Genomic DNA, 27,743 nt, shown 5'->3' on the forward strand with positions numbered 1-27,743 from the left:
CTTTCCAGACCTGACTTGTTCAAAAAGCTGTTCAGACATGACCTGCTTAATTCTTCCAACACTTCAGTAAAATATTTAGACAATATAAGTAATGTTTTAGAGGTGAATTAATAGCTTATAATGTATGTATTGCCAGTTTTATTTCTGCAAATGAAATGGTTGTGAACACATTGCAAATATTTTAGACATGCACTATTCTGAAGAATTGATGAATAATTGAAAAAATATTTTCTTTATCAGAGTAGCAAAAATTATTGAAAAAGGAGTTTTCAGGAATCAAAAGATGATATGGAGTTGTTTAGCTATGATGATCATGTCATACTGTGTAATTTGATGATTATTTATATAAATCACCAGCATAGTGCAAATTTTGTAATGTACAATTGCATAAAATGCTGAATTTCTTTTTCTTTCTTCTATACAGAATTTCTGTCTGGCTAATATCTGTGGCTGATAGATCCTGTCAAACATCCCTCAAAAGGTAACCCAAAAGGACTGCAAGTGAATGAAAGCACATTTTCAAAATCATATTGAAAAGAATACTTTTTTTTTTTTCAATTTAGTTAACTATTGTCACTCAAAATTACTAAAGAAAAAGAAAATAAGCCAAATTTTGGTCAGTAAGAAAGGTACATTTTCAAACACAGCTGTGTTGTTCTAGGTATGAATTTCTTGCTAATGCAAGAAATTTAATCCATAACTGAACTTTTACCAACTATGTAATAATATCCCAAATGAGTGTTTATTTTTGGTTTCTAAAATGTTGGTTTTCATTGTTGCTTAAGCCAAGTTGTTGAGCAGGCAATGAATGTGCAGTCTAGTGTGACAATTGCCAGTTCCAAGAAAAACTCATTGTCTGGTAATAGCACTCATCTCCTCCCTTACCTATTTCTATAGCAGAAATTCAGGCACATGAAAATGTGCAAAACCAGAGTTTCTGTCTCACTAATTTTATGAATTCTATTTTCTGTGCCTCTGTCCCAGCCTCACACGAATCTCCTGCCTTCAGTCACCCAGGATTACCTTCCTTTGCTTGTTTACACTACAGAGAAGGGAACTTCCCTCAGAAGTCCGAGGATTTTCTGCTTGACAATTCCAACATACATTATGTAGAGTTCAGAAATAAGGCTCCAAGGGGAAAAAAACTGGGAGGAGTTTCCTGCCTTGTGCATTCTCCATCCATGGAGGGGCACTTAGTGCCACCTGGACTTGAGACAGCTCCTTTGGCTCTCTCTTTTCCAGCTGAGCTCAGGGAGACAGCACTCCTGGCTTTGTCTGGGTGTATCCAGGTGGAAAGATTCAAACCTTAGGACATAAGCTGCTGCTGTTCCACCAATTCATCAAGTCTTGGCTATGTTCAACCTGCATAACTTACAGTGTTTAGGGGGAATGCTGGTTGCTGCTGATGTCTGCATATCAAACAAAGCAAAAGGACTGCCCATTTGAGGAAGAAGATGCCACTGCTGGAGGAATTCCCTAAAAGTATACAACTGCCAGGCTGCTTTGTGTGTATTTACCCAGCGAGTTCAGCATTTCCAAACCTAGCACTGCCTCCTCAGCCTGTTCACGCTATGATGTGTGCACACCTGCACCTTCCCTCCTGGAGCCACACTGGAAACAGCTGAAACTCTTGCCTCTGAAAACAAACATGCTTATTATGGTCTAAAATTAAGATGCTTTTCCTTCCCTTCCACCTTTCAAAGGAATCATAAAAGTGACTAACAGGGAGACTACTGAAATTTAGTAAGTTTCTGTTTATATACAGACGGGGTCTGGTTTTAGCGCTCTTTGTAACTGAAAAAGATAGGCTTAGCTGCTCATTCCCACACTGCTATGTTTAAGACACGGTCTAAATGTGGATATGTTGTGTGCAAGAGTGGCACAAACATATCTGGTGTGAACAGAAACCGTTCCAGCTAAAATTTGGGGTTTACTTTCGTTAGATAGGAAAATATTTGGCTCTGGTCAGGCCTGTATTAGGCACAAGCGCCCCTAAGCATTTATCTATATATAACAGTTAACAGTTTGGTTATGCAAATATGAAGTGTTTCCTGAGTTTCCTGAATGTTTGCCTTTTGTAAAGCTCACCTGCTCTTCTGGAGCTTTAGATGTTTGATATAATAATTCCAATGTGCTGTATGGAACAGAGAATGGATGAGAAAGAATGGGGGCTAAGAAAAAGGAGAAATTAGTGGAGATGACAGAGAGAAGGTAGAAGTCACAAAGCAAAATCAAGTAGAAGAAAATGGAAAGACAGCAGGGACAAAAGAGTACATCCAGGAAGTAGCTTAGCATAAGCCTGATTCACCTCTTGTATAACTGCAAACAAAAGAAATAAAAGTGGGAATAGGGAATGCTGCATGCCCACTTTCGTTTCTTTAGCTCGGATGTATCAGCTGCAGCACTTCTCGCACGGTGTGTGCTGGGAAGGCCAGTCAGGGGAAGGAGGGGCAGAGCCAGGCAGCGATCACCTGCAGGGAACACGCGTGTGCCCTTCTCCCGTCGCTTTCCCCCGCATCCCCCACCGCAGCCGCGCAGCTGCCGCTGACTCGGTCGGGCACGAAGCGCTCTGGTCTCTGCGGCGGGCTGGGACAGCTGCTGGCACTTTCCAGCTCCATCCCCAGCAACAGCCATGGGGGGGGGGACATGGCCTTAGAGCTGTCCGTGGGGACTGGGGTGCGATGTGCTGCACACGAGGGTCGGCCAGGGACTACATGCGCTGCGGTGGTGCTGCCGACAGGAAAGATGATGGGGCCGCATGATGGGCTGGCAGAATTCCTTTCAGGCGGCTCCAGCCATGCGGGCTGCGGAGGTTTCTGCCTGGCTTGGATTAAGGAGTTGTTTAGGGATCTGGGGCAAACCAGTAAAACAGGCTGACGAATCCACACGCTAGGTGCCAATCTGGGTTGCTGCTTTTTTCGGGAGTAAACAACTAGGAGCCATTGTTCATCTTCCTAACTCTCTGCAGGACACAGGCTGTAAATTACATCCAGGAACAAAAGCTTGATGGGAGTAGAACCGGGCGCCCAACTTCCCAAGGGAGTGCTTTGCCCTCCAGCCAGAAGAGCAGCTTTTCTTGCTTAAACCAGCGCAGGCTCTTATGCCTTCCCATCCCCACGAAAAGTGTGCAGTTCAAGATTTGCCACACTGGCGCATTTACAACCGTTGCCATTACAAAGCCTGTTTTCAGGACTGATAATGCAAATTAAATCTACTCCGAAATTGAATCCAGTCTGAAATGCAGGAAACCAGATTGCAGTCTAGGGACATGGAGGAAATCTTATTAAAAATAGCATATTTTATTGATATTACAGATAAGTGGGTATGAAATCCTCCCTACTTCCCCAAATCTGATTTTCAGCCAGTCTCACAGATCACCCGTAGTCTGCACAAAATATACACAGCCATGAGCAGAACTACCTAATGACATTTGTGCTTTTTTTATATTCACTAAGACCAGTTGCTGTTCAACTCCCCATAACAAGCTTGAAATATTCACCAAGTTATGCTCAGAAAATTATTTTTTTGATTTCAAAAAATAGTATTTCTGCTGATAATAGAAAAAAAAATAAAATTAGGAGATCTGTTTTTTTAAAAATTTTGAGGCTTCAGAAGACAAATGCCACTATTTTCAAAGAAACAGAATTCCGTTCTACTCTTCTTTCAATTTATCCCATTCAATAGTGAAATCAATCTCCATTGATGCCTTTTTTTTCTATCATAAGTACAGGTTCATTCAGGTACATCCATTTTCTTGTCTGTCCACATAATAAAATCTAAATATTCATTCTAGGGAGAGGCTGTGTCACTGAGTTCAGTGGAATTTTGTTCTTTCAATTAAGCTAGGCCAGAATTTAATCCTCTATGTGAATTCCTGCAAAAAACCCTACTTTTTATATCATTGTAAGCTATGCATGTTCCTTTTCTAGGACTCCAGTATATGTACTCCCTAGTAGGAATTTTATCAAAATTAATTAGTGCTGGCTACAGTTCACATATGTGATAAAATCACAAATGAGTTATTTTTGTGTTCCTGTGCTATATTTTATCATCACAGATTCAGTATTCACGGTATCAAAGGTGTCACAGAAAAACACTCTTTTAAATTCTAGGGTTTTATCCTTTTTCAGTCTTATTGTTTCATTCTCTTTTGAAAACTTAATTCATTAATCATTTTACAAAATTGTGGTGCCAGTAGTTTAGCTTCTTGTTGCCAAGGAAGTAAGCAAATTCCAGATCTCAGATATTTAGCAGTACTGACAGGCTCAAAAGGGATGCTCTGCTGCATTTTTTCAGCTGAAGATTTGCTTCAGTATTTTTCTGTTCCTATGTAATAAGGTTTTCCCAAACTAAAGGAGAAGTTACGTATTTCTCACAAAGAAATCCCCCAAACAAAACCAAAACAAACCCAAAACACAAACCCCCAAACCCAACAGTTTTTCCAGAATTGTACATCTGCTTTGACTAAACCTTCTGGGCAGCGTTTTGCCCTGCAGCCAGGCCTAATTTGGACTGCTGCTGGCTACCTGAGACCAACATAAGCTGACCATGTTTGTGTGGGAAAACAGGAAATTTTTTGTGCCATTTTTTGTTGGAATGCACATGTGTGTTCTAGGCTGCCATGTAGGCAGGCTGATGGCACGAAGAATGGCCAAACTCACATGTCCCACACAAACAGCTCATTAACTGTTTTTGTGATTTATCACATGAAATTATGTAATTATTTTTCTTGTGTAGATCTGTCTTTTCCTTTTGCATTAGGTACTAGCACCTCCACGCCCGTGGTCTAAATGTGTCTAATCTAAGCCCTATTTTTCAGGGCAACAACCCTGAGAGTCTTTCCAAAGCAGAATACCACCCACCCTTGCTGAACACATGCAGAAATTATTGAAAAGACTGAGATGAATAACAAGTAATATTTTGGTATCTAGAAAACAACCTTTACATATTCAGTTGTCAGAAGGGCTATAGAATTAGAAACTTCACACCATGAAGACCAGGATTTTAGACTCCTAGTTATCTAAGATTCTGCCTCTATCCCTAAAATGGACGTTATTCTCCCTTTACCTGTACCAAAGAAAACTTTTATTTTTTTAAAAATTCTGTATAATTATAAATACAGGATATTAATGGAGAGGCATTTTATGTTCATAAAAAATAGGACTCAAAATTTCCTAAATTTAAATGAAATGTTTAACTATTCTGTTTCATCCATAGGACATGAGCTTTAAAAGTAACTTAGCAATTGAAGAAAAATATATACTTAGTGAATTTAAAGCATTCATTAACTGTGTGCCAGCATTTTGAAATCCCACTAATCTTTATTTGTGGATTTTGATGCCAAAACATTTACAGATATAAATGCACAGGATTTTACAGAACTATTTCTCTTTCCACTTTAGACAATAAGGTATATAGGAGATTGCTTTTTAATTTGTTTTAAAGCCATTAAAAAAAAAAAAAAAGTAGCATATTAACTAAAGAAAATGTGTTTTATCCATAATTTCAATTCAAAGTTGCTAGCTTCATAATAAAAAGATACCATGTTTAAAGGAAAGATTTTTACTTTAACTTTGTCCCATCAGATATTCTAGACCTGTAGGAAAAGCCTGTTGGAACCTGTTGCTAAAAATTTGCCTGGTAGAGGAAAGGATAGCCAGCCATCTCTAAGTCAAAAGGCAAAACAAAGGCAAAATCCTGAAAACCTCTTTATGTGACCTTCTTCTGCTTGTGGCTGGAGAAACTTCTCTGTATTTTTCCACTGTTTGTGTTAACAGAGATTAAATTAATGAGAAACTTCTTTCAAGTGGGGAGATCAACAAAATGGTAATCTGATATAGGACTATTCATTCCAGATTTGGCAAGGGAAGCTGAAATCCAGGCATTTATGGCTGTTAAAGGTGAGAAGTGCTGGCTTTGGTGATCCCTGACCAACCCCTCATCCCACGGCACTGTTGCAATTTTTCAGCTCTAAAGAGAAGCCAGCGCATGGAGCCACCACGGGAAATCTCCAAGGCACACAAGAGACAAGCCTTTTGCTTATCTACAGAGGCTTTGGGGTTTTCACCAGAGGTTTCATGAAGAGCCAAACAAAACCACACACTGCAATGAACATATGTCCCTCAGGAACTGAGACCTTGTCTGAACCTCAGAGATCTGGTAACTTTTCATCCTGCTTCTCTGCTTTCTGGATTGGGAATAGGAGGAAAAATTCCTTCTGTACCTTATGCCATCAACAGAATAAAATATCAGCCTTAGTGCTCAGTATCACTCACTTCTGGCACTGGCATTATTCACTACTTTTGTTCATTCATTTCTCTTCTTGGAGCAGCATGTGCAGGGACATCAAGGGTAGAATGGGCTGTGGGAAACTGAACAGCCTCAGCTTTACCTTCTGCATGATGTTATCCTCCAGCAGTGAACAAAAACATTGCAGAAAGCTTCACTGCAGAGCAGGCATTTTACTTGCTCTTAATAGAACTGCACAAAGAGAAAATGGCAAGATAGGAATAAATAAGCAAAATATTTTTGGAAAATATCTAGGCTGATAAGATGCTTTACTGGGGTTTAGAAACTCTAATGCTTTTATGTTCACTTGGTTTGCGATAATGAAGAGATTTTAAAATGCAGGATGAAATGATTATAACAAACAGTACATTTCTGAGAGAACTCAGGGGAGATTACACAAATTTTCCTACAAGCACACTAAGTATAACTTTTGACCAGAGTAGTGTAAGAAGAGAAGGTTTAGTGGCTCTTTAAAACTCAAGTGTGCCTGCTCAGTCAGTCCTAGCTCTCCTTCCACTCCCCCTTCTTCTGCTGCTGGGTAACTTTTGTTGCAATATGGGTGTGACTTTTGATGGAGCTTCCCCCTCCCAGTTATGTCATTACTTCAGTTCCTTTGAATCAGAATAAAAAGTGCAGCAAACTTCAGACTCATTGACTGCAGGCTTAATAAGCGTTGGTGCTTTCCTTCCTTCTGCAGCTTGCAAGGATCTTTGGATTTTGCAAAACAGTTCTAAGAAAACAATGGCCAACTTCTCCTTACGGACAATTTTTGGATTATTTTTGCTGAAGCTCTGTCTAGCAGAAACAGGTAAGATTTTTATGAATGAAAGCTCTTATGATTGTTAAGTTAATGCTTCAGACAGCAAGTGTGCTTCTGCTAGATAGCTAACAGCTTTCTTGCATCTATAAACTTTACTTATTTCAAGTGTTATCAGAGATGTTTTAAAAGTGTAATCTCAGCTGTGCTGGTCTGTACAAGCACGGAAAGCTGTGTATTGATGGTAAAGGGCAATTCCAAATCTGTAAAAACTGAATTGCAGAACATTAAAGAATGAAGTTTAAACTAGGAACAGAACTACGTCAGGGAATTCAGAATGGCTCTGGTAAAGCTCAGTTCGACAATGTGACTGCTGTTCCATACGCAGTTTGCTCTCCCAGCTCCCCTTCGGACGGCAGCGAAAAGGGGGTGGAAGGAAGGGGGTGAGCCCCCACCCCCCATCCAGCTTACAGCTGCATTCTGGAGTTTATATGAGCTGAACCAACAGCTGAAACAAACTGCATTTGCCACAGCCTTGCTGAACAGGAGAAAAACTGCAGGGATCTCTGCTGAAATTTGGAGAGCTTTTATGCCAAGCGTGCTTGCTTCTGACTTTCTAAGGTCTCTCTGGGGCTGACTGATGAGCTTTTGGAACAAAGGGGGTTAGAAGTGACAAAGTTCAGCTGTTTATCACTTACCTTCCTGCAGCTTGGTTATCTGCTTTTAATATTTGTATTTAAAAATCTAAGGTTAATACAGAGAAAAAAATTTTAAAAATTACGTCCAAAGTGACAAAAAGCTTTTGAAATTTTACATGGTGCAGGCTCAACCATGTTTTACGGGAATGACCATACTTTTAGCAGACTCTCACTGTGACTGTAACTGCCTCGAGGCATTTTATGGTTAGGGATAACAGTTGTGCTTCTATATTGTTTTTGTACTCATCAGTTCCAGAAGTCTAACAAAATGCATTTTTCATGACCATCGTCACCCAAGGGCCGTGTGCGTGTCTGTGTATGTACAGTAAATATGTGTCTCATTTGCTTGAGCAGCAGGGGATATTTCTGTTAATGGTTGCAGCGCTGCCAGGCTGTGAATGGGTGTGTCAGAGGGAACAAGTTCCCAGAGCTTCTGTGATAGCTGAAGCAACCTCATAGCTTTTCTTCCTAAAATTGTGTGTCCATTGTATCAAAATGCCCTTCTAAGATCAGGTTTACAGGCAAAGCCGTCAGAGAAAGGACAGGGCTACTGTAGGCAAGTAAGGTATGTCCAAGATGTGTTTAAATCCTTGGCTTGGTCCATGTCTATGCACTGTATAAATATTATAACTGCTTGACTGATTTTTACTTCTATGAGCTGCCTGGAGTGTCCTAGAGAGCAGGGTCTGCACTGACTCTGGGAGTAATGTGTTTTTACAGTGAGACAGAAAGCCCCATTATTGAGCCCTCAGTGTAGTTACAAAAAGTGTGTCAAACTCCACATATGCCCTCCAGGGAAGTTTCTTTACTGGCTCAGTAAAGTATTAGAATATAGCTACAGTATATTTAAGTTGGTACACAGTACATTCCAGCATGACTTTTTAGTCAGTAATTATTTCAAAACAGCAGTTGATGGTGGTGTTTTCTATTTTTAGCCAGTGATTTTGTTGTGTATCACAGACTAATGGCTATTGATGCTGGGAAACTCCTGAACTGGAATTTTGATTCTTTTAGTACAGAATTTTATAGAATTAAAGAGGACCTGGAATTACTGTTAATGTGATTTCAGAAGGAAAAATGAGATACAGAGAAAGCTGGAAAACTTACTCATCCTGATTTCTGTGGTGTTGTGACTATACTGTCACTGATATGTTTCTTACTCATAGTGTTGACATGACTTGTTTAAGGAGTCTGGATCCCAGAGAATACAGATGCTGACATCTTAGTTAATAATGTTTTGCAGGAGATTTTCTCCTGCAAACATTATGTATTTGTAGAAATGTTTTTCTCAAAGTTTTCCTTGATTAATACAAATCCTAGAATTTTGGCCCCCAAATTAGAAGGGGTGGGGGGCAAGAGAAGAGAAGTAGTAGTGGTAAGGATGAAATGGAAAGAGGGAGAATGAGTCTGCCTGTGGGGGGAAGGAGCTTGCCTGTTAGCACTGGAGAGGTTGCCAGAGCCCCATTCCAAGGTAATGCTGTGAGACAGGGCTCCTGCAGCTGCTGGTCAGTCACAGAGGAAGAGACCTGCATGCCCCTTGGTTTACATATCTATCATGTCAATTTGTAAATAAAGCAGTTTGAAGAAGCTCTTTGTGCTAGTTTATTTTCACTCAGTCCTTGCAGTGTGTGTCTTGGCAGTTTCCCAAAGCTACAAAGTAATGAGGCTTTATTAAGAGTTCACTTGAACTTTCCATCATTGTTTAGTGGAAGGGTTATGGAGCTGTCCTGGAAACACTCGCACACGCAGAGCCAACAAAGCATGGCAGGGGATTGTTTTGGAGAATTTGGAGAAATGTTTGAAGATTCTTTAGGTACTGGTGTTCACCACAATGAAGAGCCATTACCTTGAAAATAGGAAGTCAGAGAAAGGCTTAATGAGGACAGATAGCATCGGACAATTGAGGAAGAACTTTTTGAAGTAAATGCTTTTAAAACCACTGATAGCTCTAGCCAAGGTTAAACAAAATGTTCATTCATATGTGGTGTATCTTTCTTTCCAGAAGAGTTCCCATTACTTTTATAGGTCTGAATTGAAGATAGTGTGAATATTCCAGTTATTCATCTATCACCTAAACATGCATGAGGTTTGACTGTATCAAGAATGTGCCAGGAGCCAGAGACATTGTGACATGCTGATAGACAGATACACAGCAGAGAGAATGATGAGCTCATTACTCCTAAAATACTTGTTGAAAAGATGTGATAATATTTGATAATACTAGTTCTTAATGTAGTTGACTGATAGTAAAACTCCTTGTGGAGAAGCAGAGAAAAAGCCATGTAGAGTTCCTTTATAAGGAGCAGATAAATCAGTCAAAGAATTTAAAAGTTTTTTGATGTTCCAAATGCTGTAAAAAGGCTTCTCCATCTGCTTTCTGGTCTTCTTGCATCATATTTTTGTTCCAGAACTAAGAGGTAAGTGTTTGAAAATACAGTCAATATGGAAGATGATAATTCTCCCCTTCATATATTACTGTTTGGTCTTTTATTTTCAAGAGAATACTATGTGAGAGAGCAAGGGAAGGAGTTCTGCAAAACTTGTCTCTAATATTGGTCTTTCAGGACCAAGGCTAAATGTATGTAATTATCTGTGAACTATAACTTCATAGAGAGGATAATTGTGAAACAAACATGACCCATCACAGTAATCGTGCTTACTTTGAAAACAATGCAACATTGCACTGGAACAATTAATGGTGTTCAAAACAATTAATATTTTAGAATCAGCTGGCATCTGGCAGTGTGCTGATTCAATTTGTCAGCATTAAGCTGAATTCTTAAAATAGAGAAATGGAAACTTCCAACTTGCTAGCAAGTAGAACACATCCACAAAGGTTCTTTGCCTTTACCTGTCAGGGTTTCTGTGTGTTAAACCTGGTGGTTTGGACCATTCTCTGTGTGTTATCCACGACTGTGGGCGGGAAGCCAGTTTGGTGTAGCTGCTGGTCATTTTCCAGGAGTTCATCATCTCTTAACAGACAGCCATCTCTCCCTCCCAGAGAGGTAATAATAATTTCAAAGCTATCAGACACTGTAATTATCAGTGGCCATGATAGGTGCTGCTAATAGCAGTGGCAGAGAGGGTTGTGTCGGTGCTGTGTGTTTATCATTTCCTCCCTGCTCAATCACAAGCCTCCCCGCGGTGCCTGGGCAGTAATATCAGTAGCAGCTGGCTGTGATTTCCCTCCCTTGTCGGGCTGCCGGAGCTGCCCCCGCCCAAGGACGGCAGAGCAGCTCATCCTATGAATGAGTCTGCAGGCAGTAATGTCAAGTGGTGACTGAGAAAAAGGGGGATTTTCCTTGGAGAATCTTTCCAGTCAGACAGAAAGTTCAGCTAATTGCAATTTAAAGTTCAAACCTCCGTGACTGTTTCCTGCATAACTAAACCTGCAGTCATTTTTTGAGTCTGTGCTTTCAATTAGGAACATAATTGAACTTTCTTTTGTAAGCAATGGCTTTGGGACTTTCCAGTTCCTCTACATGAGAACACTGGCAACTTTATGTAATGCAGATGTCTTATTTTGGTACAATAACCCTTAATTCTCATATTGTGAATCATTAGAAAAAACCCACCCCAAACAACAAAAAAAACCCAAAAAACCCTAAAAAGGGTTGAAGGATAATCTACAGTTAGAGCCCTTAAAAACACGAAAGCAGAAGCAGGGTCTGCTAATTCAAACTAAAAATCACAGAGGCAACCTGAATTCTATTTACATTTGGAGTTTGTATTTGAAAAATACTTTGCTTCACTTTTTTTTTTTTTTTTCCTCTTTTCTCTTGATGATTGATGTAGCTTAGTAGCTGGAAACTCTAAGAGACTGTGTTGTGTCTTAAAAAAAAAAAAAAAAAAAAAAAAAAAGAACACGAGACGTGCAGCAGCTGTGTTAAAACTTCATCTCTCTGCTAGTGATACTGTTCCAGAAGCAGTGTGAGAGGGTTGTAAAAGAGGTTGCCAGGGTACATACTGACAGCTGCCCAGGAAAAGGGCATTAGCCTGCAATCCTCAGCTTCACAATTAGTGTTTTGCTAAACACCTGCTTTCATAAATAAGATGGTGCCTCTGACAGAACGTATAATAGTGAAAAAAAAAAACCTACCATGGCACAGCTTTTGTTAATTATGTATGTCTCACAGTGACAGCATGTTAGCAAAACAGGTTCTCAGAAGTACATTTCCCTAGGGGGCTTTTTTATTGTTATTTTTGTTAATGGATAGGTGTCTGTAAAGAAGCAGGGTGTGGTGTGTGTGGGTAGTTGTAATGAATAGTTTCTTGCAGATTTCCCATACAGAAGTGAGAGGTTAACTGAAGCTCAGTGCATGTTCTCAGTGGGCACCCAGGCCCCTGTGAGCAGATGTGAGGGAGTGCGCCGGCAGAAAGCAAGCTGCTGGCCACAGTGGTGTCCGAAAGTTGAGCACCAGCCTTGGCTGGCGGCCTCTCCAAGGGAGCACAGCGGCGCATCAGCGAGGGATGGGATAATGCGTGCCAGGGCAGCGAGGCTGCGGCTGCTTGCAGGGAGCGCTCTGAGCCCACATGCCCACTCAAACCAGACTGAACAGGCTGTACTGTGCTCCTCCTGCAGCATGGAAATGCAATAGTTCAGCTCTGCTGGGAGTGCTTTACCTGCTCTTTGCCATCGGCCAACTCACGTCTCTGAGTTGAGTGTCCCTATCACAGAATGAGGAGACAAGGGAGTGACACAATATGTCACTGCTAAGGATGGCCAGGTCTTGACAGCTCCATCCTGGTGCTCTGGATAAAGCTTCTGCACAAGGAAGATGGAGTAGTTAACCAAGAAGGTTCAAGGGAAAGTAGTATTTGCCAATTATAAAGAAACATGATCCATTCATAATGAAGCCACTAGAGGTGCGGCCTGAGCACATCTTTCACTCGCTTCCTTATTTTTCCTTCTCCTGCTTGATTAGGTGTCCTTCATTATTTACATATCCTTTCCCTTTTCCAACATTTACACAGGTGTGTAAATGTAGAAAAAAAGCCTATTTTGCTAATGAGTCTGCATATATATAAATGTAGGGTTTTGTTCTCTGTTCTTATATGTTGTTTATGCATAAATTTGCACATATAGGAAGCCTTAGAACATGGAAGGGAAAAAATACATATTTTGTTTAAATCAATACTGCCAGTAGCAGTGCTGTAAAAATCAGATAAAACTTTATTGCTGTAACAGTTTTATCCTGTTTACTTGTGTGTTTGTTATCTATATACACAGTGAGGACTGGCAGCATTTTTTCAGTTCAATAGCAATTGTTTCCTGTTAGACAACAGCAAATGCAAAGTAGAGCTTCCTTAAAGAGTTCTTATTCCATGCTTATCTTTTTATGATTAATGATGTTTGAAGCAGTTTGCCAAGTGAGAACTGACTTACCTCTTTTGCCCTGCTGTCAGAATGAATACTTCTTCAGGTTCAAGAACTTGAAAATTTCTTTACTACTTAGCTGAAGAATAGTGTCTTAAATTTAGTCAAGTTTTGCTCCTGTTTGAAGCAATACTTCCTAGTGATAACTATCAACTGTCTTATTGACATTTTGGAAGTATTTGTACTTAATGCTTGATGCTCTGGGAAAAGCTGTAGGGCTGGAGTGTCCTGTGACTTTGGAAGATTGGTATCAACAAAATACCACTCTTCCATTGCTCTAGTCAGAGTAACTTTGTCTTGTGAGGAGCACAGTCTCTCCTAACACAAAAAATAAAAATGTCCTCCTTAAGGATGGGGACATTTTGCTCCTTGCATGTTGAGCTCTAAACTTTTAAACTCCTCTTTTCCACATTGCAGCCAAATAATTTTATGGCCTACTGAGAAGAGATACTTGGTGGTTCCAGTTCATCACTGAGTGGGCACGGCTAAGGTTTTAGAGAAGCACTTATCCTGTTGACAATTCTTGTCTTAGAAGCAGTAACTGCCAGACATTTTGAGCATGTGGGACACATTCCCATGGTGACTGCCTAGAGAAAGTTTCTTTCCTGCTTTTGTGGCTTGCCTCAGTAAACCCTGGATCCATTTACTCCCTGTTGTGGTATAAAATATTGCAGAGCACTTCTAAGGGCGTCTGTGATGATTTTTGTGTCTTGTGATATTTCTACAAGATCAGTTCTATTCACTCGGTTTTTTCCTCCTTTTTTTCTTATGGCTTAATTTCCTGGCTGCTTTTTGGGTGGGAAAAGATTACAGAAGTTTTGTTTTATTTTCTCAACATACTCTTGACCTGCCAAGTCTCACACATTATCCAGTAGTGATATTATTTGTGCTCACAATGAACAGAGCACAGCATTATCTGTTTTTTTAAAACAGCGAAGCAGAGGCAATCTTAGAGCATCACAGAAGAGTAAGATCAGCACAGTTTTTCAGGTGATTTTCAAGGGCATCTCTAGGCATATACACTAGACAGTGTTTTCAGTCTCTGTGTGTTCATGTGGATTAGAAAAAGCCCAGTTGTCCAGTTTTCCATATGATCATGCTTTGATGGGAGCTTATTTTAATTCAGGTAATATGTGTAACAAGTATTTTGTGTTTCTTTCTGGAGCTGGAGATTGTTTTTCTTCTTTTATGTATCTTAACAACTTCTATTACTTATATATGTGTCACTGGGGACCAGACCTATTGCACATTAGTGCAGCATAAATAATATATTGCATAAAGAATAGTGCAAGACTGGTAAGATGTTTCTACAGTGCCCTTTCTAGAACAGTAGAATTTCTATCCAAAATTTTGTGTTTGCAAATGAATAAACGCTTTAATTAACTTCTTTTGCTGAGGAAAGGAGAAAAAAATTAAAAAGCTCTCTCTGCCTGACCAGGCTACACTTCAAAATAAAATATGAACAAATGTTATTTGCTTCAATTGTTTCTGTGTTATCACAAACCCATTAAGAAACATTGTGACAGCACTGAAAGTCTTGGGCCCAGCAAGGTTTATATCCGTTAATAACCTGCAAAAGTATTTATTGATAATATTTAATTGATACACATCCACATCTTCAAAGCTCAATGTAGACATTAGTAACAAAAACAAGTGGTGTCCCCTCAGTATATTCTACAGTACCTTAAACATTCAAACATCTCAATGCCAGCACATGTCTGAGATGTATTTATTCTGTTTTTCTTCTGCTGGATTCTTCTGACTCTTGTATACTTCTTGAAACAGATTTGCCATATTAGGCTTTCTTAATGCATTACTTCAGAAGTAGATGGTGTCTCTGTTGAAATTTTGTTCTGTTTTTTCTTTTTTTTTTTCCTTTCATTGCATGGAGTTTACGTAAATATGACAACATTTGGTCAAGAGGGAGTTCCTCATCTGGTGGATTTCATCAACACCTTCAGCAGAGCTGGAGTTGGATCGAATGTATTAAATTACCCTAGAACTTAAAATTTGAAGTATAGATATAGTAGTATTTAACAGAGAAAGAATATTCCCAACTAGTGAGAAAGAAGTGAACTGACAAGCATGCTGCCAGCAGAAAATAATGATTTGTGATTTTTGTAGCCCATGGGAAAACAGTGTTTTTATGCCCACTTCACTGGCAGGACAACAGAGAGACAGCAATGTAGCTGTAAATAGAACATCTTCTCCAAAGTCCCAGCCCCTTGTCTCATCAACAAGATCCATGCCTCTTTTGCCTCAGTTTCAGAAAGCAGGTATCATTTCACATACAGGGTTTATTCAGACGAATGAAACATTATGATTAATTGTAAGAAAAATGTTCTTGGGCAAATATTATTCTAGTGGAGAGGAAGTTAACAAGAACACAGAGGACCAGAGCATTCTCTGAAAACTGTTACCGTAAAAATAGGAAACTCTCTTCAGTTACTGTTTGGCAATCCATCACTGAGTCTGGTTGTGCAATCCTTCCTTCAGCTGAACAATATGTGTGAGAAAATACCCCTTATGAGTAAGAGTAAGTGTTTTCCTAATTTTTGAAACACCCATACTGATGCCTTAAGTTTTAGCTTGAATGTTTTGCAGATTCTGTACTGTATTAGTATATAATGCTGAACTTCATATAAAGTGTTAGCAAGTTCTCCTCACAGTTTAGTTAGACAAAACAATCCTTTTCCAGCCTGAGAACCAAGGACACCATTACAGCTTCAGGCCCAAAAAGTATAAATAACAGCAAACTGAGGAGAGCATTCTGGGAGGATGGGACTTCATAACCTGAAGCTGTAATTGAACAATTAACCCCAATATGTAAATGAACCAAAACGTATAAAAGTGTGAAAACTCGTGACTCAAAGTCCATCTTGGGTGTAGCCATGCCCAGGCTCTTGTACTGCCCAAGGTGTATCCTTTGAAGGCCTTTTAATAAATACTTACTTTACTCCTTTAACACTGTCTAGCCTCTGTTCTAGGTAGCCTCGCAAGCCATCAATACAACCAACTTTTTGTAGACCTGAATTTCTTAACAGCATTAGTCTTCTGTCTGACTTTATTACTCATAGTGCTCAGGTCATGCCATTTTATCAACACAGTCACAATCACATCACTGTTGACTCACAGCAATTGCAAAGCAATGTATTGACACCTTTTTTCCACCCCTGATGTGATACAAATATATCCACAGTGATACTCATGGCAACATGACTAATTGAAATATATCTTTTGCTTTTTTACGTACTGGCTTTGGTATCTTGAATTGATTTCTATATTGGGAACTTGCCCAATATCTCCCACCCTTCCAGAGAAAGTAGTTTTATGAGTCAGGTCAATTAGCAGTTTGTTATAGCAAGGTGTGTCTAAGACATGTTTTTAGGCCGTTTGAGAAAGACAAGAGGATCTATGCATGGTGAATGGTAGTAAATCACCTGGAAAAGTGGTTTCTCACTGCATTGGCTACCTCTGCCGTTTTTAAGACATCAGAGAATCACAGTAGGGCTTGGTTTGGAAGAGACTTTAAAGATTACCTTGTTTCCAACCCCCTGCCGTGGGCAGAAACGCCACCCTCTAAATGAGGTTGCTTAGGGCTCTATCAAACCTCGTCTTGAATGCTCCCAGGAGAGGAGCTGCTCTGGGCAACCTGTTCCAGTGCCTCCCACTCCCACAGTAAGGAACTTGTTTCTAACATCAAATCTGAATCTTTTCTCTTTTCCTTTAAAACTGTTCCCCCTTGTCCTATCACCACCTGGCTGTGCAAAAAAACTCTCCCTCTTAAAAAAACCCCAAAACTTTAAGTACTGCAAGGCTGCAGTGAGACCTCCTCAGTGCCTTATCTTCTCTGGGTTGAAGAATCCCAGCTCTCTCAGCCTCTCTTTGTAGGCGATGTGCTCCAGCCCTCCAGTCAATGTCATGACCCTCATCTGGACTTGCTCCAAAAGGTCCATGTCCTTATGTTGGGGACCCCAGAGCTGCATGCAGCATTCCAGGTGGGATCTTACGAGGGCAGAGTAGAGGGAAAGAATCACTTCTTTGCCCTGCTGGCCACATTCCCTTGGATGCAGCTCAGGATGCTGTTGGCTTTTTGGGCTGAGAGCATACACAGGACTCATGTTCAACTTTTCATTCAGATAAATCCCAAGTCCTTCTCATCAGGACTGCTCTCAATGAGTTTTTCTCCCAGCCTGTACTCTTATGTCCTGGATGGATGCTTTGTCTAGTGCTCTTGATAAACCACTTGATGAATTTCACTTCAAGTACTGTCCTTGCTGGGGGAAAAATATTGTGGTGCTTTATTAATTAGTAACTGTCTCAAATTTTGTATTTATTAAGATAGCATATTCCCAAACTGATGTTTGAATTGACTCTTGCTCAGAATGAATCCAATGTTGTAGAACTCACTGTACCTGAACTCAGGTCTGCCACTGTATTTACCATTCAAAAGTGGATTTAGCTATATCTCATGAAAAAAAAATTACTAGAATCAATGAGCATCACAACAAAATCATTGGTTTCACAATGATTCCAGCACTTTTGGGAAACAATGATGCTTCACTATTTGAGAATGATTACATGCAAGCAGTAGTGCATTGCCTTTATGTATCTCCACTGCCTAAATATATGTAGGATTTAATGTAGTATTTGAAATCACATAATATCAAGGCTGCACTGCCAAGTTCTTCCCTCAAGCAAGAGAATCTTCATTGCTTGTCATGAATATTTAAATAAACTTTTATTTTTAAATAGGAAAAATATCACTATTCCCACCTTATTTGTGATAGCAGTAGCATTGTGTACATCCTAATGTTTATTGCAAACTCTAGTTATTAAATGTGCCTTTTAATGAAACCAGTTCAAAAAGATTCATAGCTAAGACTACAAGAATTATTAAAGAAATTTAACTTTTCATGTAGCTTAGTGTATGAATAACCTGCATACATCTTAGGAAAGTTACTTTCTAGTCAGCATTTTCAGTATAAATCTCAAGATTCTTGAAATCCTAGTATATGCTAGAGCCACGAAGACTCCAAAAAATGGAAATATTTTGCCACCAAAAATTCCAGGAGAAGTTGCCTGCTGGCCTATGCAATCTGATTACAGGCTATGGGATCTCTGTCATTCTTGTATTAGGGGAAAAACAAAGGGAGTAGTGGATGTGAAAATATTCTCTTCCATCATCAGAAGCTTGCATAAGAACTTTCCCTTTGACTTCTACAGATCATGTCCTACATTGTAAGGCATATTCTGAGCAGCCTTCCTTTCTTCGGTATGTCTACCTGAGTAATGTTATCTTTGTTTTAACTGGCTGGCTTTCAGAGCTTGTGAAAATATTCCTGGGGTTCCTTTCTTTGATTGGATAAGTGACAGAGCAGTGAATAGGAGTATGGTCCTTTGGGCTCCAGGTTGGGGATCTGTCTGCTGAGCCTCTCCGTGTGTGTTGACTGCTTTTATCCCAAATAACTAAATCAGTCGAACAGTGAAAGTCAGACTCCAGCTATAATTCTCCAGCCTTCTTCCATGCGTTTCTTCACCTGGGTTGCAGGGAACTGATCCCAACTGATTCTCCTCACAGCCCTTGTTACTCAGCCTTTGGGGTTAGACTTCTCACTGTACAGCCTGGAGCTCTCCTCGTATCGGCAATGTTGATTATGTTTTCATCATTTCCAGGGGGGCATATCAGATAACTAATTGCAGACTGTGATATCACTGCCTGCAACTTTCCCCCCGAGGTGTTGCGCAGCTGTAGCATGTTCTACTGGAGTCTGAAAACTTTCAGCTCCCTATTTGGTGAGACTATTACAAAAAGACGAATATTAATGTCAGCAGCAAGGAGGTTTATCATAAGTGATGACACAGTATAGGCTCACTCAGGATGTTTACCAGAGCAACAGTTGCCATGCAGATAAAGTATGATTGGAAGATGCATTAGGAGATTCTTTTCTTCCTATAGCAACTGCTGAGGACTGAAGCATATTTCTTGTACTTACTTGCATTTTGAGTGACTCTGTGAATGCTTGATTTATTAATAGCAGTGCCCCCACACCCACTGTTTTAAAGCAGTAGCCAGGAGAGCTGTCAGTTAAGAGACTGGAGATTTTTGTCTGTCAGCAAACAGAGACAGTGACTTCGATTATCAGTAGGCAGATTCATTAGGAACAACAATTTAGAAGAAAGCCAGCAGCTGGAGCTTTGTCTTACATCCCATTTCCAGTGTGCACTGCCAGAAGTAAAACAGAAATGCAAGGAATACTTGTATGCTGCCCTGGCCTCTGTGCATACATCCAGCCACATTTCTTTTTTCACTGCAGAGATCCACGTCAGCCCACTTGGACCTCAAGGTTAGCATGGCTGTCTCATGACTTTTCATGCAGTTAGCAGCACAAAGGAAAGTGAGAAAGCTACACTCTTATTTGCTTTTTTAGACTGAATTACTAGGTACCCAAATATAACTGGATAATAGGAGCAGCTTAGGCACAACTTCAAAGAAAGTTCTGACTTTACACCTTTGGATCTATGGAGAGTCATACTCACTTTCTTGTCACCACGCCCAGCTACTAAGAATACTTTTTCTCTATTTATAGCAGGAACACCTTGCAAACATGGAGGTAAATCCCTTTTAAAATGTTTTCCTGGACATTGCTGTCTTTAAAAAGCCAGGTGTGCAGAGAATTTTTCCCTCCCTGAATATCACATATCTATTAGGGATATAATTATGTGGGGCTTTTCTCTCCCATTAAAATTCTCTAGGCTTAGAACATTTTTCTATGCCAAACTGAAATGAAAATATGACATTTAAAAAAATCCCTGAGGGAAGCTTTTGTTTGGGTCCCTAAAACCTTCTACATTGCAGCCATGTAAACATTTAAGCCTAACTTTATTAAGTAATTTTATTTTGTTTTATTTTATGCAAATTAATTATTTTAATTTCAGAATTAAAGGTAGTTTCAAACTGAAAAACAAACCTCTTATTTTGCTTTATTTAAGTATCCACAAGGGATACTTTGAAAACCAAAAATACAGTGTATTGTCACTAGATCTGGAAATGTATTTCCTATAAATCATACTAGGTTTCACAACTTGGCAATACTCCAAGGAAAGTATTTCACTGGACAACTCCCAAGAATCTGTGAAGATTTACTTTCATTATAACTGTTTGGAAAAGCCTTGCTTATGCTGCAGGTAGTCTATTTCTAGATTTGTTTCTCTGCTTTCTTTAGAGAATGGTGGTTAGCAGAACAAGAATATCATAACTGGAGAAACACAAAACCAGCCACACTTAATGATGATACATGTGGCTTGATCCTTGGCACTTTTGTGTTGGGATGGTAGAGGACTGCTGGCTTCATTCACATGGATCTTGCAAATTTGATTTCTGAATTTTGATCAGTGTGTAGTCATCCCAGTTTTGAGTCCTATTTTCCCAGCACAGTTTTCCTTTCCTCATCAAGCCCTGAGGGATTCAAGTATAGGTGTGTTTTAATGATGTCGACACGTGTCTATTAGTGACTGTGGCTGGGATTAATGAATCATTTTACATAACCTAGCAAACAGCTATCCAGTGGTTTTCATCACTGACTTGGGCTTTAGTCCAACTTCTCACATAAAGGTAAAAGCCTCTGTGTATCCTGTTGCAGTTGCCCAGGCTGCAAGTTACTTGAGTGAAGTTTTTTTACTAATAGACTGAAAAAAAGGTAGAATACTCAGCAAATAATGCCTTCCAGGCCCATGTGTGTTGTAGTCTATTAGATAATCACTGGATGATAGTTTTTGTACATTTTAAGTTCTAGCAGATGTCAAAATGGCAGTAATCAGACTTACGTAATATATACATTGACAGAATGTTTTGGATCCTGAAATGTTTTATGAATTCATCCTATGTGAAATTTTGTATTCAGAGGCCATTTCCTGAACTCAGAAATAAAATATGCATTCTTATTTGGCCATGATGTAATTTTCTTGAGAAACAATTAGAAAACCAGGCATAACTAGAGATAGGTCGGAACTGAGAAACAAGATCTGGCTTGTTCAGACCTCCTCAGATTTCAGGACTCATATGGCCCAATTCATAGATTTGCCTGAAGAGGAATTGTAATGACTAGGATTTTCTTTTAAATATATTTTAATCTGTTTCCAGTATGTTACTTTTTGCTACTTCATTACTAGCAAGCATTTAAAGCAGGTGATAATATTTATAATGTAGGTATCAGTGCTAAGCTGGTGGTTGTTCCTGTTCAGAAGTGTCAGTACAAAATTCAGTAATCTGTGATTATAAGGAAACAATTACCCATATATATCTGCCTAGAGCTAGAAATCAGCTTAATAAATATAGAACCAAGTTCTAACAGTAAATGTAAATCCTATAGCTATTAAAACAAAGAGAATTAAAACTATATGCACTGTCAAACCTCTAGTTCTGTCCCTGTTGTCAGCCCCAGTTTAGCACATCCTGGTGAACTATCAATCATCTTAAACCACAAACTGAAAAGGAAAATCCCCACCAAAACATCCCCCTAACATTTCCTGGTTGCCATGCAATTCAGCGTGCGGTTTTACCAAGAAGTCTGTTAACACGTACAAGTCTTACACTTGCTTTCGCTCAAGTGGGCAGGGTGCTCGCAAATCTTCCACTTGGTTTGCTTTGATGTATCTCTGCAGTTGCTAAAAGAACTGCTGCCTTTTTTTTTTTTCCCCTCAAATAAAAGACAACGTCCACCTTGAGAATGAAACCTCCAGGTGGTGTGTTGAAAACAGTGAAAATTGGGGAGTAGTGCATGAGACATCCATACAGTACACCAAAAATCTTAATGGAAAATTAATTCCAGTGGGAAAAGTTAGCATGAGTCAGTGTTACTCATTAGACATAAGGGTTGCAGAATCAGGGTGGAAATGGAAATCGCACCTGGTTTCTTACAGTGACAGTTTCTAACAAGCCTCTCCTATTAATTATCAGGGTGTAACTCACACTTCTCTGACAGGACAATGCTCTTTAGACTATGTGAGGCAATTCCACCCCACCAGTGGGCTCTAGCTACCAAATTGTCTGCGGAATCAAATTTAGTGATTTTGGCTGACAAGTATTAATTGAGCCTGGTTTAGATAAGTGAATGAGGATAGCAGAGAAAGGTTTGCATGCAGCTGCTTGAGAGAAGGCACCAGAAATCCCAGCAAAGATGGGGGAAAATGGCCTATGTGGAAGTTTATGTTTTCCATGCTCATAATGCTCAGCACAGGCACTTTGGTTTGTGTCACCTAATCTCATGGTCTGGGTGAGATTATGGATTATGACAATTCAAATATATTTTGTACTGTTTGCCTGCTTCAAGGGCTATTATTAAACAGCTGTAGCAAATCATGTGAATGAAGGAAGATAGGAAGGATTGTGTCCTGTCAGGCCTCAAAGCCAGACAGCTTGGGGGGGGTGGGGGGATGGGGGGGAGGAAGGAGGGAAAGTTTGCGTGCTGCTGGTGATTTCATTGTGAGTCCACTCTGAGTCAGCCCCTTTGAAGCTTCAAAAATGTTAAAAGGATCAGCAATATTTGTCATGCAGAATGAGTTTTACATTTCCCTGGCTCTTGGAACAGAATAAAAATCCATCTTTTGCATAACTATGTTAAAGCCAGCTAAGTAGCATCAACATAAAATTAATAGATTTGACCTTCCTGCCCTATGGGAAAAGGTGAAATGCATTTTTTGATTTAAATTTGACAGTCATGTTTCTCACTTACTTCAAAATTACTCTGTAAGCCTCAGCATGGGAAAAAAAGATTTAAGGTATTAGTTTAGATCCCATAATTTGTTTTTGATATAGTATTTATTGGTGTGATCAGAATTTTTTTCAGTTAATTCAGTTAAGGTTCCCCATTGTTCCCCATTGTGTGAATGTTAAAATCTGAGACTATACAGTAAAAATGCTGCGTTCCCTGATAGCTCTGGGTTTGTATTTTGTAATTTTTAAAATGTGGCAATTACTGCCTTCAAAGAGTAGATGCTGAATTTACACAATTTGCTTAGACTCCATGTGAGTTTTGGGTACTGTTTGGGTCCTTTTTCTGTACTCAGCTCTTCATGAGCAGAGTGTCTCTGCTGCAGCAGTGGTACTTTTGGAATAGTAGGCGTAGAAGATACCATCAAAGAAAACAAAGATGCTGTCTCAGCATTACTTTAGGGCACAGTGCCAACGAATTGGATGGCCTTAAACCCAGTTTTGAGAGCTGGATTGCCACATTTTTGCCTGGGGTTTCCTGGACACCCATGTGATCTCTCACACTGCACAAGCAAGGCTTCTTGAGTGCTTTGGCTTTGCTGCTGTGTGTACATGCAGTGCAGCTGGGCAGCACCCATGCAGTCAGCCTAGTACCTCCCAGCCCTGTCCTGGTGTGCAGGGTCTGCTCAGGCTGAGCATTTCCATGGACAATGTACACATGTTTGGGCATGGAGCCCATGTATAGCTCCATTAAGCCTGTCTGTGTAAGTACGCCTGCTTTTTAAACAGCAGAAGTCTAAGTAATTGGCTCTCTAAGTGGAATTCTGACTATGAGTGAACCTCAGAGTGATAATAGAGCATAAATGTAGTGTTTAAAACCAGGAATGGGCTGAGGTTTGATGATCGCTAAATCAACTCACTCTAAACAAAAGTGAACTTCACTTTATAATTCAGTGAATCCAGGTTTAACTGCAATCAAATGGAACCCAAAGGAAATGTATGTGACATCTGCTTTCACAGTGAAAAGCTTTTTAGAAATTAGCCTAAAATTATCAGAAAAGCTGTTGATGATCCAAGAAAATTTATCTCCAGAATCACTGAGCTTGTTACTTTAAAGCAATCAAATACAACTTTGTGATCTTATCCCCATATTTAAGTCCCGGGCCTCACAGAGTATGTTTTAGGAACAGAGAATCAAGAAGGGAAAACTAAAGAGAAAACTTTTTCTTGTCTAGGTCATTTATGCTTAATACAGCTACTGCCTGGATGACTTCCAAGACAATGTCAGACTTTGAAAATGAAATATTTGGAGCCAAAGTAGAAGTCACTTGCATGGCAGATGTGAGAGCAGCTCCATCCTAGCAGTAGTCAAGGAGTGACAGACGGGCCATATTTTTTTTAATTATATGTGATAATAAAAATATTAAAAATACTAAGAACTGTATTCAGCGAGACTGTAAAACAGCTCTGAAGTGCAAATTGATTTTTTCTAAATTAAATATTTTTGTCAGCCAATATACTGGAGAAGGTGGAATGGTTGGAGAAGAGTTTTTTCTGTTTGCTTTGTGGGAAGGCTATCCAAGTAACAATAATTATTATTTCTGTTGCCTATGGTGCAAGTATTCAAGATTGGATGCATAGCTTTTGAGCTCCTTTGGACAAGCAAGCATCAATACTGTTGAACTCCTGTGCTGTGAATAGTGGTTGTCCTCTCATGCATCACCCAGCCTGCATCCAATCTGGTGTTTTATCTCCTTGAGAGTTTCCTGTGAGCTATGGAAAGGAAAGTTCCTTGAGGATTACAATGAGTAGATACCCTGTACACAGAATAACATCAATTTATGAATGCACTAAAGTAATTAAAGAAAGAGTGCATACCTTGAATACTATAATTTGCTTTCACATTTGTGTTATAGAACAAAATAGATTGTCAAGCAAAAATCACATTAAGAAAGTTGCTCATTATTTATGTGTCAATGTAAACGTGCATGAATTGCTTTTTGTGTCTTTTGGAAAAACATTTTTTATATGTCATCTTTTTATTTCAAATAGACAGTAAAGACACACCCTTTTAATATTGGAGAAGACTGGTCTATTTATCCCTTTCTTGCACATGGAACTTCCATTAAAATTAAGATAGAAATGAGTCATGCTCCTGTTTGCACTGGAAATAATAGCTACTCCTATGAAGTGTGCTTTGCAGTTGTCACTCTAGTCCAGAGTTGCAACTGCTTTTTTTCTCTTGAGGGAAAGGTGTGGCAGAAGCAAAATTAATTCACATTGCTTTGAAGTGTCCTGTTGTTTCCCCATTTCTCTCTACAGACATGATTATACTTATTTGTATTGATATTATTATTATTAACCCTTTCTTCTGCACCTTAGTGTTAATGGTACGTTAAATGTCCTAGATACCCTAAAAATCAGGTTGTATTGCTATTTTTGGGAAGGCTGGAGATTTGGCTCATGCCTCAGCCCAAAGAGGGAAAGTATGAAAAAGGTGATTGAAAGTGGCACTGCTTTTTTCAGAATGAATTGGTAGCTGGTACTTGTTGCAGGTTTGCTTTCAAAGCATTACACTTGAAAATAAATAAATAAGGTCTTCAATGAAGCATTAGGTCTACATATTTTACTTTTTTTTTTTTTTTTGATAACAGAATTCAATGTAAGTTGCAGATATGGAGGAGTTTTTCATGTTGAAAAGAATGGCCGCTACAGTCTCACACGATCTGAAGCAGTTGAACTCTGCAGAGCTCTCAACAGCACCTTGGCAACACTAGAGCAGCTGAAGAAAGCTCATGAGCTTGGATTTGAAACTTGCAGGTAAAGAAACTCTTGAAAACATAGTATATCGTGACACCACTAGTGTAGTAATTAGGTTTGACTTACTGTAGATGCTGTGATTAGCTAAATAAGTTATATTCTGTAATGAACAAAACATCTTTGTGCATGTGGAAGTTTGCTATGCATCCAATATTAAGTCCTTGATGCATATAATTTTTTACCATTTATCTTTAAAAGAAATCATAACCTCTCACAGATAAAATCTAAAGGTAAAGAAAGACTGACAGTATAATAAGTTAATTGTAAAGATGTTCAGATCCTAGCGTGTCACTGAACAATTGGTAAGATAAGTATGTGGAAAGTAAGGCCCCAGTGTGAGGTCAAAGGCTGAGGATGGTGTGTGCAGTGTATGAAACTCAGTCTTGCCAAGGAACAGTAAAAAGCAGCAGGTGGTACTGTGAGGGGTCAGTCTTGACATCCCTGTGAAAAAATGGCCACGGTATTAGTGCATTCTTGTAATCTGTGAATGGAGATGTTTCAGATGACAGCTACAGTAGTTATTAAAAATCTCAAAACCACTTTGTCAAGTGACCTAATTACCTTCTGTAATTAGTGATATATAGGGCAATAAATGTGGGTGATACACACTCCCCAGTTTCTCAAAAATTAACTAGACCAAGAGACTAGAAGTTACAGAAAACTTTTAATTCAAAAAAATTAAGTGAGTCCTAATATAAAAATATGTGAGGCTGAACAATCCAAATTTTCTCAGTGTTTCCTCATACAGAGGTGCCTTGTCCCTCTGATCAACTTCATGACCAACTTTATGATCAGCTTCAATTGGACTCCATCAGGTCCATGTCCTTCTTGTGCTGGGGACCCCAGAGCTGGACACAGCACTTCAGATGGGGTCTCAGCAAAACAGAGCAGAGGAATCTCCTCCCCTGACCTGCTGCCCACACCACTTTAGAGGCAGCCCAGGATGCATTTGGCTCTCTGGGCTGCGAGCAGGCACTGCTGGCTTGTGTCCAGCAGCTCATCCAGCTGTACCCCCAGCTTCTTCTGGACAGGCTGCTCTCAGTGCGTTTATCCCAGCAGGTATTGGTACCCTGCTTCCACAGCCTGTGCATTTCCTCCCTGTGCTTTAGTCCCAGCACAGCCATGCTGGTCTCTTGGCTTGCTTTCCTGATTTCTTAAACTGGTATCAAGAGCTCTTGCACTCTATGGAAGGAATCCTTGAAGACCATCTCTGCCATCTCTGTCCTGCATCCTTGTCCCTGAGGGCAGTTTCCCAGGAGGGCCTATTGACTACCTCCTTGAAGTCCTGGAAGTTTACTTGCCTAAAGTTCAGGGTTTTGACTTTACTCTTCTACTCACCCATTTCTCTCAGGATTTCAAACTGCACTACTGTATAATCACTGCAGCCCAGGAGATTCATGGTGGCACACCGTTATGGAGTTTAAATAAATAGCAGCAGATGTTCAACTTTATTGAAATCTAACTTAAACAGCAACCATGGAGAAATGGAATTTATCTTCTAACTGGCACTGAATAAATCAGTAGACATTTCTCCAAAGTTTTAAGACTTTCACTCTGGTACCATGAGAAATAGAACTGTCATCAATACTGCTTGCAACTATTTCCTGTTCTGGCACATTCATTTCACAAATATTGTAGAGGTGGAATATGTGAACAGAGAATACTTAGAGGATTCTTCCATCAGAACTGGAAAGGCAATTTAAATTTGTACCACATAAAGACTAGAAACAGTTCTTGACTCTGAGGGGAAAGTCCTTCATAACTCAGTAGGCATGTTCTTTTTCTGACAATAGTACATGAACATACACAGCATTCTGAATTGCCCAGCACTACACAGTATTTAAAGATCAAATCCTAAGACATGCGTAGGGGTAGAGATTTCTATGCAAGCAATTATGGAAATACTATGGAAAGTATTTTCTAAAACTAAAATATAAAGGCAATTGAAAGAAGAAGAGGGATTTTTTTTTTTCCCCCCCAGGGGAAAGCTTTCGTTTTTAATTAATGTTACAATTTTCCCTAATTCACAAATTACCAGAGGGCAGATTTGGACATGTAAGCCATGTAGATAAGATTTCTTCCTCCCTTCCT

At 39.5% G+C, this 27,743-nt stretch overlaps 1 protein-coding gene across 20 annotated transcripts in view; it reads left to right on the forward strand.

The window, feature by feature from the left end:
* Window positions 1–6,832: 6,832 nt before the first annotated feature.
* Window positions 6,833–27,743, forward strand: part of CD44 (CD44 molecule (IN blood group)) — a 52,779-nt gene continuing 31,868 nt past the window's right edge. For 7 of the 20 annotated variants that reach the window (XM_072929845.1, XM_072929853.1, XM_072929849.1 and 4 more), the window contains exons 1-2: window positions 6,833–7,096; window positions 25,487–25,652. In XM_072929845.1, the coding sequence (XP_072785946.1) occupies window positions 7,030–7,096; window positions 25,487–25,652 (233 nt within the window). In that variant the 5' untranslated portion in view covers window positions 6,833–7,029. The remainder of the gene's footprint in view (window positions 7,097–25,486; window positions 25,653–27,743) is intronic. The other 13 variants (XM_072929850.1, XM_072929854.1, XM_072929851.1 and 10 more) reach the window with 10 other exon arrangements.

Source organism: Taeniopygia guttata, chromosome 5 (genome assembly GCF_048771995.1).
Source record: "Taeniopygia guttata chromosome 5, bTaeGut7.mat, whole genome shotgun sequence".
NCBI classification, from domain to species: domain Eukaryota; kingdom Metazoa; phylum Chordata; class Aves; order Passeriformes; family Estrildidae; genus Taeniopygia; species Taeniopygia guttata.